General features: G+C 40.5%; 1 protein-coding gene across 1 annotated transcript in view; it reads right to left on the bottom strand.

The window, feature by feature from the left end:
* LOC137298067 (protein PTHB1-like) overlaps nucleotides 1-13,486 on the bottom strand; it is a 53,844-nt gene that overhangs the window by 18,425 nt on the left and 21,933 nt on the right. Inside the window, exons 16-23 of the mRNA XM_067830118.1 lie at nucleotides 11,984-12,124; nucleotides 11,479-11,574; nucleotides 10,796-10,962; nucleotides 9,945-10,097; nucleotides 9,349-9,531; nucleotides 4,194-4,383; nucleotides 3,069-3,299; nucleotides 1,694-1,826 (exon numbers count right to left, since the gene is read on the bottom strand). Coding sequence (XP_067686219.1) covers nucleotides 1,705-1,826; nucleotides 3,069-3,299; nucleotides 4,194-4,383; nucleotides 9,349-9,531; nucleotides 9,945-10,097; nucleotides 10,796-10,962; nucleotides 11,479-11,574; nucleotides 11,984-12,124 — 1,283 coding nt within the window. The 3' untranslated portion in view covers nucleotides 1,694-1,704. The remainder of the gene's footprint in view (nucleotides 1-1,693; nucleotides 1,827-3,068; nucleotides 3,300-4,193; nucleotides 4,384-9,348; nucleotides 9,532-9,944; nucleotides 10,098-10,795; nucleotides 10,963-11,478; nucleotides 11,575-11,983; nucleotides 12,125-13,486) is intronic.

Raw genomic sequence — 13,486 nt, 5'->3', positions numbered from 1 at the left:
CCTATGCTCTAATGTTATTCCTGTATGAATATTCTTACTGTTTTACTGTTTACCATGCCTACATGCTCTTACATGTTATCCCTGTGTATGTTCTTATAGTTATCTCTGTATGCTCTTAGTTATCACAGTTTGTATGCTGTTAACCCTGTGTGTATTTTGACTGTTAACCCATCTGTATGCTCTGTTAACCCTTTCCCCATGCTCTGATTGTTACCCTCTACCCATGCTCTGACTCTTAACCCTGTTCCCATGCTCTTAACCCATCTGTATGCTCTAACTCTGAACCCTGTCCCAATGCTATGACAGTTAACCCTGTCCCAATGCTCTTACTGTTAACCTGTCTATATCTTTTCCTATTAACCCTGCTGACAAACTCTTACTTTTCATCCTGGATGCATGCCCTTACTGTTACACTGCTTATCTGCTCTTAACATTGTGTGTATGTACTAACTGGTAACCCCGGCTATATGTTCTGGTAAGCTTCCTGAATATTTTAACTGGTAATACTGGCTGTATGCTCTTACTATTACCCATGCTTGAACCCTCTGATAGTATACAGTGTCTGTATACTTTGTTAACTTGCCTGTATGCTCTTACTGTCATGCAAAACATCAGGATACAGTGAATCTCACTGGAATTCTTTGTTTTAGAGTGCAACTGGATAATTTAATACCATACTGGTTGAGTTAAATACACATCTCATGGTCTTAAGGTGTTCTTTTAATCAGTTTCAATCATAATTAAGAACTTTGGTTTCCATGGTTTCAAATCAGTAACAACACACATTACTCATAAACATGGGGCTACATGCTACATTTCACTTGTATGCTTACGAAGTAAATTCCATCCCACTGCATTCTGCAATAATTATACTTGTTAATATAAGAGTGAAGAAAAAAGGAAAAGACTTAGTGCAAATGTTAGAAAGTGAGTATTATTTCAGGTTGATTTTGTCTTGAACATGAAACAGATTGTGCATGTGGAAGTTCACAATGACAACCAAAGAAAAACTTCCAATCTGATTTCAAGGAAGAGAATTTCGAATTTCAAACAGTGAGAAGATGACTCATGTCTTTGCTTTATTTAGAGGACCCAAGAGCTCTATTGCTGAGATGCTAACATCATCTCTTGGTTGGTTGTATACCCTAAACATACAGACAAGACAAGTTCACGTACAGACCAAGGGAAATAACATGGGTATGAAAAGTAACCTTTTCGAAACACTCATAAAATATACAAGCTTCGCAAAGTACAGTTTCAGACTGGTGTGAAGTTTTATATTGGGTCATTCAAAATTGAGAAGTGCTGGCAGAAACAAAGGGGTGTTGTGTTAGTTTTTTCCTGGCACAGACACAGGCACTCAGGCACCTCAAGCACTCAAACTAATCTCCATTCCATTTGAACTTTGAATAATGAGAATAACAATGTCTGACTGTAACAGCTAATCTGAGAACCACTAGAACTATACGCCTCACTGTCTGTGGGTAGTGTTGAATAATCATATCAACAAAATTATGTAACCAACTTTGCTATAACCTCATCAAGCATCCTTCTGTATTAATTAATGTTTAACTTTAGTTTTTTTTCAAAACTTTTGGCAATAAACATGGCATGTTAATCTCCTAACTGACATGTTCATAATACATTCATATAACCATGGTAACCACTGTAGCACATGACATGCTATACTTACAGTTGAAATCCTCACAAGGCATAGACGACCTCATTGCTGTCATCATTGCCATTGCTGAGGTTTGGTCCATCCATATCTCCCAGGTCTGGCACCATGTCCTCAATGTGTTGTTGTTTCCTGCTGTTGGACATGCCTGCCAACACAGAGGCGTTTTCTCAGCTTTACTATCTATAGTACATTAACTGGGTGAGAGAGTGAGTGAGTGAGTTCAGCTTTATGCTACACACATCAATATTCCCACTATATGGTGGTAGTCTGTACCACACAATCAGTAATCAACATCATGACCATCGATCTGAGAAACTGGCAAGTGATGACATGTGTCAACCCAGTCAGCGAGCCTGACCACCCAATTCCATTAGTCGTCTCTTATGACAAGCATGGTTTACTGAACATACATTCTAACCCGCACGTTCATGGGTCACATTACCAAGCAAATATCAAATGTCACCAGTAAGGGATAAAAAAATGTTCCGATAATACAATTAACCAGGAACATGCAAATATGGAGAGGATTTTACATCCATTATTTATTCATTATTATTGCTACCTCTACATCAGATTGTAATCAAAATTTGATTTAATTTTGAAATGGTATTCACCAGCAAGAATATAACCTATAAGAACAATTCATTAGACAATTAAGCAGTAGTCCATAATGTTAAGCGATGACTCTTTGTGCAAAATTTATCGGCTGTAAATCCTTTAACTTAGTGTTGCTGTCCGTGCCAGCCAGTTCCTTCCACACTAACTTGTTGGGTTCGTCAATTGTAGTTATCTTGCAGACTGTCACACACACAGGGACACTGCTGTCTTTCTTTCTGTGGTCAGTCATTAGGAATTCCTCAAACAAGATCTTCTGAACTATCCATCGTATTTGAAATGCCACATTTCAAAAGTAAATTCATGGTAATCTTTGTTGGGATTTCTTGCCATGATTCCTTGACCATCTTGCAGCAACTTCACTAAGCAGAGCTCATAGCATTGGATTTTGTGAAAATGTGTTCTCCATTAATAATCCATTCAGAAAACTTTTACCTGATTGTACATCTTGAATGGCTATTTGAGAGAAACATCCAGTGTTTGAAGTAGTATGTGCAGCTTCCCGGAATAACTGTCTGATGCGTCTTCTTTTCAATCAACTTTTCCCTCGCAGAAGTACACATACAGGCCCTTGACATATCCCTGCCACCTGCCCACAACTGCCACCTTCCCACTTAATAGCATTGTTCACTTATTTCTATATCACCTGTGAAGCGTTAAAAAGTGTGTCATAGTCTGTATGACAAATGCCTTGGATCTGAAAGCAGCACAGAAAACTGCACACCTGGAATCTGACAATGTGTCAAGATCTAGGCACAAAATGTAAACATACCTGCATCAGGTTTGTTCATGGCTGGCAGTCCAATCGGCTCTAGATCATTGAGTGTCCGGCCATTTTGCATCCCTGCATCTCGCTTGTGCTTCTTCTTCTTCTTCTTATCTTTGTACTTGGTGTTCACAACAGAGTCAAGTGCAGATGTGTCACCAATCAAGGAATCTGTTTCTCCATTTTCTGTTATGCTCTTGCTGGATGGAGGCAGTTTCATTTTCCGCTCTTTACGATCTACATTAAAGAACGTATATATCATGCATATCATGTCCTTGACAAATTCTATAATCTCTTGAATCCATAAACCTAATATAATTACACTTGGCAAAGAAAGAAATACTGATATTTGATATTACACTTTCATTACACACTTCTGGAAAAATAGCTAAAAAACGATGAAGCATTTTCGCATCATATCCAGTGAGTGAGGGTTGTTTACATAATCTTAAGCGATGAGTGAGTGAGTTTGGTTTTATGCCGCACTCAGCAATATTCAAGCTATATGGTGGTGGTCTGTAAATAATCAAGTCTGGACCAGATAATCCAGTGATCAACAGCAAGAGCATTGATCTATACAACTGGGAACTGATGACGTGTCAACCAAGTCAGCGAGTCTGATCACCCCATCCTGTTAGTTTCCTCTTACGACAAGCAGAGTCGCTTTTCATAGCCAGCATGGGTTGCTGAAGGTCTATGCTACCTAGGACCTTCATGGGTCACATAACCTTAAGGCTCCGATCAGTTATTTCACTGTATGTTTGCTTAAAATGGGAGAAAGGCGTCACATAGTACAGCCTTATTAATTTCCTAATTTGTGCAGATAGTTATGGTACAGACAGACCTAGTAGCCATATCAGGAAACATCTGTGATATTAACCAATCAGGATTGGATCCGGGCATGATAATCCTTCATAGCACATTGCAATCCTCAGTCAACCGATCTGGCCTCATTAAGTGCTTTGACAGACAAACAAACAGAGACAGAGAGTGACGATTCACACCACACTCGACAGTTTCCCAGCTACCTGACAAACATCTGGAAATACTCGAATCTGGAATGGATTGACAATGGGAAGCACTTTTAAACCTGGCCATCATGGTTTGTTGACTTTTCCTGCACAGACTTACCTGCCAACCCTTCAATAAGTCGTGCACCTTTCCCAAGCCTATCACAGAGTAGTGCTATGTGCTTCTTCACTTTGGTTGTGTCCTGTGGCACAGTGAGTGGGGAGGGGTTCACAGTCTGGTCCTTTGCTGACTTTGCCAAAGTTGTCCGCAGTAGGTGAGTCACTGCTGCATCTACCATCTCTTGCCATCCCTGCGAAATCACCAGCACATATACAGTGGAAACTGCATAAACAGGCATCCATTGGGGCTGAAGAAATAATTCAGTTTAAACAATGTGCCCAGTTGTAGAGCTGATGATACATTTACAAGTCACAGATGGGACTGAGATATATGTTGGTGTTGACAGCTTGCTGGATTGGACAGATGTCAGTTTGGACAGCTTCCACTGTATACTGTGGAAGCTGTCTAAACTGGCACTCATTGGGACTGCAGAAATAATCTGGTTTAAACAATGTGCCCAGTTGTAGAGCTGATGATACATTTACAAGTCACAGATGGGACTGAGATATATGTTGGTGTTGACAGCTTGCTGGATTGGACAGATGTCAGTTTGGACAGCTTCCACTGTATACAGTGGAAGCTGTCTAAACTGGCACTCATTGGGACTGCAGAAATAATCTGGTTTAAACAATGTGTCGGGGTGTAGAGATGATGATAAAAGTACAAGCCATGGATGGGACTGAGATTTTGTCTGTGTTGACAACTTGATGAATTGGACAGATGCTGGTTTTGACAGCTTCCACTGTATTCTGACTACAACCCCAGTCAATATCGCAATATCGCGATTTTCTCGCATCAATTGCTATACAATGGCACTCAAATTTATCTGCAGTGATTTAAAATCACATCCTGCTCATCTGTACGATTACAAATAATAAAGTGTTTTATCTATTTTACTGAGAAATGCTTTGTTGCTATTTTGTTCTGTCATAGATATTCCCGTTGCTTTCTGCCTGGTTTTAATCTTCAAAACATAACTTCCGGTATGGAACTTCAAACATTGTTACATAGAGCTGCATGGTGTAGGGCAAACTCTGAACCTCGCAGTACTGTGTTGTTTATGCACTGTGTGACGCTGTACAGAAAAAGCTCCCAAACAGCATCTGCTAACGAAACCATCTCATTCCATACTAAAATATTTAAAGACTACTCGGATCATGAACAGTTATATCTCAAAAGATTTGAAAAAATCTAATGTTTTTTATACCATGTGAGATTTTATCACATAGCTTTTCTGAGCCAGGTTTATTCCTCCAACACCTGTCATCCTACAAGTGATTGAAGGAACACCACCTTTAGCAATTTTCTAATATTTTCCACATCACTACAGGGGAGACAAAAGTTGGACTGCACACATCATACCTATGTTGAAAATTAAACTTGGGTATTGTTAAAGACAAGTTATGCTCATTTCAGATTAGCATAAACGTAATTTTCTGAATAAAATTTATATATAATTATCCTTATTTATCATGCTTATTTGCTTATCTGCTCCCTCGCATATACGCAGACTGGTCAGTTTCGTTCTGATGCGCAACCCATTTTGCGCTTCACTTTGCCTGTGACTCCCTCTATGCGAAGATAGTGGAACACTTGAAATCCCTTGAAGTTCTCTTCTTTTGAAGCAGATGTACATCACTCTCATCAGCAAGAAGCCTCACCATTTCCTGTCACATTGGTCACATGACCAGCCCTGTTTGTCACTCTCTCCGTAATTCCATCAGCCCAACACGAGAATTGCAGAGAAGCCAACATGTCTGAGTGGGGCGGTAGGGAGGGCTTGACATCACAAGTCAGGATAAGTATGAAATATCAATTTTATTCAGAAAATTACATATTTTTCCTTATCCTGAGTGATACTTGTTTGCTTACAGAATCCAATGGATTCGGCAGTGGGTCAGGCCACGATAGATTCTGTTGGCTGCCATATAAGTACGCCCAGTACTTTCCCCCTTTGGGAACTGTAATGGCAGTAATTCGGTCCTGTTCTTCCAACATTCATTCCTGAAATGGCAGGGGGGTGGGGGAAGGAGGAGGGTACAGAAGGGAATCAGATCAAATGAAACTACTTTTCTTGTGATGCGATTGCTGACTGGAACGTGATGTATAGATCAGCTAGCATCCTGCTAGTGTCTAATGCAACTGTTTGTCAAGATTCCTATCAACACAAGTTCCTTCATTACAAGTACTGGGTCATAATCACTCATGCTAGTCTGTTCAAGACAAGGGCATGGACTCTCTGAACCATTTTACTCCGCAGACCATCTTGGTCTCAACAAGTCATGTGATGAAGAGCGAGATTTTAGATACACTACTTTCTTCCTTCAAATAGCTATTTATAGCAACTCTTTCTTCATGATGTCCTCATTATAGAGTTGCAAAATTTCTTCATGCAGAAGTAACTCCTTTACAAGTACAAGGTCATCATAACTCTTGATAGAATGGGGTGAGTGAAACTCAACACCTTTGTGGAACCATTTGTTTGTCATGGTACAACAAGTGGCCCAAACTGGTGTATGTGTCTCAATAGATAGTGGGATGAATAGGTGCTGGAACATTTGCCTCCTTGACTTAGTTCACTTACATGTATTGTCAATGCTCTGATTGGGCATAATGATAAATCCTGTGTATCACGTAGCCCAAGGATTGTCAATAATGCCAGGCTGTGGAATTGTCATACTAGTTGTCCAGGCTGTAAAATAAAATAAAAACTCCCATCGCATCCCATGGTGCACAATCTCACAATGATTGGTGTCGAATTGTGAATGACTGAAGTCCAGAGCACGTATTTCTGCCACAGCTATGGCAAGTAGAAACAGCATTGTCTGTGTCGACAGTTTAGAGGATGTCAGATCTTGAGGCCTGTAATTGGCACTGGTCTGTTGTTGAAGTGCAACATTCAAGTCCCAAGTTGGCGCCTTCAATCTGCGTTGTTGGTCTTCCAGCTTGAAGGTTGAGTAAAACTGGCACTTTCGTCAGCTTGACCACAGATCTCCTGGTGATGACAGAGCTGAGTGCCGCTAAGTTCGTCGATAGATATAGAACCTTCAGTATGCCTTAGGTGACTATGTAGTCCACTACTTGAGGATGTGTGGCTTTAGCTGCAGTGAAGTCCTTCTGCTTGGTGAATGTGTCAAATCGCATCCATCATATGAGGAGCGAGTAGATCTATGTAGAACTAAGGTGACTGTCTTCACTGCTCTAGCGGAATATCCTTGATGTTTAAGCAGGCTTTGATATGATCCATACGTGTAGTTGGAATGATGTCGGAGCGCTTGTTTGGTATGCAGATGGAAAAGTAGGTTCTTCAGTCTGGGAGTCTCCGTGATGGTTGTCCTAGTTCCTTGATGAGTACTGGGAACCATTCTCTCACTGGCCAGTAAGTGCTACCAAAGTCAGTTGCAGCATCGTCATCTATTTATCTCTTCTATGATGTCTGGTAGTAAGACTTGGTATGCAGAGCGCTTTCGTTGCTCTCCCAATTTCCTGCTGCAACCTCATAGAGATCCATGTAGAGATGACTGTTGCAGTTCAGTTCTGTCAAATAAGTCTCTGTGCCAAGTTGTAATGGGCATAGTTGTAGTCATCCCCTTCAGGTCAAATGCTGCACTGAGGTACTGTCGTAGTGGTAATGGAGAGAGTAGAACTGGCAGTATCATGGCTTGAATCTTGTCTCAACACTTTCATGTGGCAAAGGTTCTTCTTCCCCAGAACGTAGAACTTGCGTTAGATCAAAGTCTGACCTATCTGTAATCTTCAAGTGATGCAATACCGTTCTGTGTGCATTGCTGCAGTACGTTTCAATCACCTGAATATACATGAAGACAGTTGGTGAGGTAGTAGGAACAGGTACACGCTTCATCTGTAATGAAGACGTTGGTACCGGAATCACTTCGTCTTCAGATCATCAAGTTGTGAGTGAGTTGAAATTCATGTGAAGTCTATTTAAAACTGGCTGGCTGTCACGGAAAAAACTGCAATCTGTTACTGGAAGCCTCAAGATAAACACGATTGAATCTGCAAGTTAGAAGACCTCTTACCTTGTGAAGACAATCAAATTCTGCTGTAGACTGCTATCTGGATTGTAAATAACATCTTTCAAACGATGGAGGGACTGTTTACATCTGTTGACGACTTCCTGAAACGAGAACACTAGCCATATTCTGCGCTGGGCATTGTCCTTCGAAGACAATCAGATTTCAGATGTGATGACACCAGTGTTGCAGCCAAATGATCATCGTGAAATCTTGTGCAGTTGGTGATTCCCTCACTAGCATTTGGGCTTCTTTCGGAGAAACACGAGTGAGCACATGTATACTGATGTTGCAACGCCTTTCCCATCCTTCACTACATTGGTACAGATTGTTGACTGTAGAAATTGGGTTCCATGAAGCTTTGAAATAATCTAGCTGAATTCCTTGCTGCTGTTGCACAACATCCTGATGTTGGTGTCAGATGCTTGGAGATTAATTGCTGATCCTTCTTCGAAGTAACTAGAGTAGATAAAACCATCTTGTCTTCTTTGAAGATGGAAACTTCTGGTGCTAAACAGAGAATGTTGGTATGCTGATTACGCATGCTTCGGTCTAGTAGAATACTTGCAAATGCATGCATGCTCCAGTGAAGGATGAAGATCTGTGTTCACCAGTGATGATGACAAGTCTGTAACTCGTGGTTTCCTGATGAAGCATGCAGGGAACCCTTCCTGTTGAAATGCTGAAGGTGCTCGAGTGAAATACATGTTCAACAACATAAAAAATACGTAAATTTATCCACCACATCATATCATAATGATAATTAATACATACCAAAGCCGCATACTGCTAAATTTTGCATAAAGGACCGAAATATAAAAGAATATTTTACACTTCATATATGGAATCAAGTTGACTCCAACTGTCTCGTCAGGTGATGGAGGACAGAGGGACAAACAGGGCTGGTCATGTGAGCCATGTGGCGGGAAACAGAGTGGCTTCCTGTGGGTGAGAGTGATTGTACGTCCGCTTCAAAAAAAGGGAACTTCAAGGGTCCCTCTATCTTTGCATAGAGAGAAGAAATAAGCAAATATGCATGAGTCAGGATAAGGAAAAACCAAGTAATTCACATATGGATATTCTCAGTTCACAGAACTTAAAGACAGTAGACATCATCTCACCTGTTGCTCGCTGTCATTCACTATGGGGGATATAGCTGACTCTAACACCTGGAATTCATCATCTGTCATGTCCATCCAGATCTTGATGAGGAAGTTGAGCAAGTGTGTAGCTGAACTAAGGTTTGTGGCTGCTACCTCCTGGGCCCGTTTGTTCTCCTCTACACCATCCGCTAAAGCCATGATCTGTACAAAACAAATCAGTCACAGAGTTTGATCTATAGATAGTTTGAACAGTACTTCAGTTATATTAAGGCATCTCAGCTTAACACGAGAAAACAAAACAAAGGCATATATACACACATGCAGTTCCAGGTGTTTATAGCTGTTTTGAACATGTAGGCACAGCAATACGATCTTTGCATCACTGTTAATTGAGAAGATCCGTTTTAGAATTGGTCATCAGAAAGCTATGTTCTGAGAAGTGACTGATGATATTGGGTGGTCAAACTCGATGACAAGGTTGACATTTGTCATCTTATCCAATTATGCAGATTAATGATCATTTTGTTGATCACTGAACCATCTGGTCCAGATTGGATTATTGACAGACCATTTGATGCTTTCCTGCTGCTGCTCTAACCATGAGAAACACTCACCTGTCTGAAAGTCCCCTCCAGGAGAGTGTCCAGGTTCTGTAATGGTGATGGTGTTTTGTCCTTGAACTTGGTGAGCAGTCTCTTCTGAATCATACGGAACTGCTGAGCTCTCTGCTCCAGAACCTCCTTACATTTCTCAGCACTCAACCGAAACTAGAAAAATTAATTATGTTAAAAAATATTTTTCAACTTGTAATACAGATTGAAACAACAATGTCTCTACATAATCTGTGATGACACTATGATCAATATTACCGAGTGGCAAATGTAATGTACAAGTACTGTTTTAATGATGCTATTTTTGAAATGTCAACACATTGTGAAAAAACTTCTTTGACAGCATTTAAATCTGGAGACCCCATCAACTCTGACAAGTGCCCTATAACTTTCATATATATATTAAAACACTGACTAGCACAAACTTCTCCAGTATCAGTAAAGCTAGTGTTTGAAACCTGATAATAGTCTGGACACCTGACAGGTGAAGAAAATAGCAGCATTAGTGCAATGCTAAGCCTTTATTATCAAAGAGCATGCAAGAACTTTAGAGCGCGCTCTAGAACCACAGTATTTTGCCTTCAGTTCGGTATGCCATAATGCTATCCAAAGTAGCATAGGCTTTTCTTACCATCATTACGCTCTAGTCACAAAATAACAGTTCTGTTCATTCAACATAACAAAGTTTATGGTTATACTGTTTTATTAAACAATTTAAGGTTCTTGCATCTCATGTACCCCATGTACCGCAATAATACCGTACCAAGTTAAGAGCAGACCATTTTACCTTTAGCATTCCTAAGCAATATTTATTCCTAATGTGACAGCAAGACAGCTACATGTATGGGCCTCACCTCAAAGTGAACATCCACTAAATTAAAGTACTCCTGAAGCGGCAAAGCTCCATCAAAGAAAACCTTAAAGTCTTTGGCACGATTAAAGTGGTTGTTTAGTCGACCAGCTAACTCCCTCATCGGGAGCCATAATGCTTCAATTTGGTCACACTGTAATCTGTATCGTTCTGAAATAACCATGCAACAAAATAAATAAAGGTAATAAATAAAGGTTTTTATGTTATGGACATAACACCATTTGATAGCAAATTTCACTGAAGTTGCAAAACACTAAACTTGCAAACAAGAGGACTCAGTCTCACATCCAACACTATGTATAAATCACATGGGTAGAGTAAAAATAATGATTCATAATAAAAAGGAAACGATCATTCTGATAGCAGTTTTTAAAAGTATTATCCATCTCTTGATCTTGTAGTACATAACCAACTACGTTGTCAGTACATCACTGGTTAAAAGATGTTATGTGCATGGGGAGCCTTTGACTTCTGAGCGTTGACAACAGGCTCAAGACCATTAGCAAAGTGTCTGTGTTAATTCACATTTGACAGAGAAATACTGGGTATAAATGCCCCAACCACATCGATGACGAGTTGCAGAACCCTTCATCATATCTTTGCCAGAATATCATTAACATATGGTAAGGGGTTTAACTTCTGAGTTAAAAATCTGTGAAGACTAACGTGATGTTTTTGAGGCAAGAACAGTAACAACAGGTCCTCCATAGAACTGGAAGCCAAGAGCAGCACCCTGTCCTGCGGCATTCTCTCCTAGAAGATCTGGAACAATGCGGCATCATATTGATCAAACTGACCTGTGAAGATCCGGGTTAGAATTGATCTTCAGTAACACAATAACTGGAATATTGCTGGCAAACTCACTAAACTCACTACTAACCAAACTGAATTATCACACTGTGACAAATCCCTTTACATTTTTTATGAAGGCTCAATACTCACATGAAAGTTCAAAGAAATCTTGAATTTGAGGTCACAAGTGAGCGTTCAACTATCTAAGGGAAACAACTCTTGACAACACTGTCACTGATCAAGTCCACAACAAGCATGAACAAACCAAATTAACAGACAACAAATGCTCCAACATTGCTGCAGAATGATGACTGACCAATGTAGAAAATCAGAACCATACAGGGTTCAGTATAAGAATCTAACACTTCATCAGACTAACCTGGGAAAAGTTCATTGAGATTGACAGGTGGCTTGTTGGTATCTATTGTCAACTTGTGGACGGCGATTTTGACTGGGAACACTGGCTTCACCACTAGGTTGAAGGGCAGCTTCAGCTTAGCTGTGCTGACTCGTGGTGCCCCTGGAGAAGCAGAGGCAGTGAAATCAATATAAAATAAAGGAAATATCACCTCTAACATCTGAGACAGTCAGTAGATCAATCAGTCCCCATATGGAAGATGTGAAATTACAGCCACAGCTGGAGTTGATTTGGCATCCATGATCAGTTTCAGATTGATGAGGCAACTAATGGATAGGTAAATACTACCACATGCACTTAATAAGTCATATCATGGCATCTGGTGGTTAATCTAATCATAATAGGCAAACCCAAGGATATATTATGAATTGAAGAACCATGCTGACTTTGCCCAGTCTGAATGAAAATGTAATTTTCTGAATAAAATTGATATTTAATACTTATCCTGACTCATGCTTATTGCTTATCTCCTCTTCCCCGGCGAAGGTAGTGGAACACCTGAAATCCCTTGAAGTTCCCTTCTAAAAGAAGCGGACCTAAAATACACGCACCCACATATAGCCTACCCTGTCCCACGCAACCGGTCATGTGACCTGCCATGCTCTTTACTCTCTCCTTGTACGTCACCTGACACGAGAATTAAGTAATTCAGCTTGCCTGTGCAGGGCGGCTGGGAGGACTTTCATCATGAGTCAGGATAAGTATGAAATATCAATTTTATTCAGAAAATTACATATTTTTAGTTATCCTGACTCATGCTTATTGCTTACAGAATCCGACGGAAACGGCAGTGGGTCAGGCCATGCTGGATTCTGCTGGCTGTCAAAATTATGTCCAATAATTTTCCCCCCAACGAGAACTTGTAATGGTGATAATTCGGTTCTGCTCTTCTTATATTCATTGTAGATTCTGGGGGGGATCACATCCAGTTGAACTGATCAACAGAAGGGTTCGTTGACTGGAATGTGGTGACGTCGATAATAACTAGCATCCTGCTAGTTTCTGACGCTACTAAATGTCAAGATATTGTAATCAAAACAAGTTGTGACCCCTCTTCATGTACAAGTATCTTCAGTATGAGAACAGGGTCCTAATCACTCATGCTAGTCTGTTTAAGACGTGCGCGTGGACTTTCCATCATTATACTCCGCAGAGCATCTGGCTTCCACAAGTCACTTGACAAACCGGAACTGTTAGTTGCTGAGCAACGACGAGAGGGCCAAACTGATGATTGTCAGAGATGTCCTCTGTAGCTATGTCTCGTAGATAATGGTTGGCAAACACGGTGTTTGACTTCCAAAAGCAGCTCTCCATTATAGTTGATAGTGAGCAATTCCCATGTAGGCCAAGGCTCTGACTTCATGTGGGTTGGAGGCTTGCTGAGGTTCCAATCCTGCTGCTTTATTGGCTCTCAATATAACAGCTCTGATCTACACTGAGATAGTGATGCGTGCTACTTCCATA

This window comes from Haliotis asinina, chromosome 10 (assembly GCF_037392515.1).
Source record: "Haliotis asinina isolate JCU_RB_2024 chromosome 10, JCU_Hal_asi_v2, whole genome shotgun sequence".
NCBI lineage: Eukaryota > Metazoa > Mollusca > Gastropoda > Lepetellida > Haliotidae > Haliotis > Haliotis asinina.
This window is presented reverse-complemented; position numbering and strand designations above follow the sequence as displayed.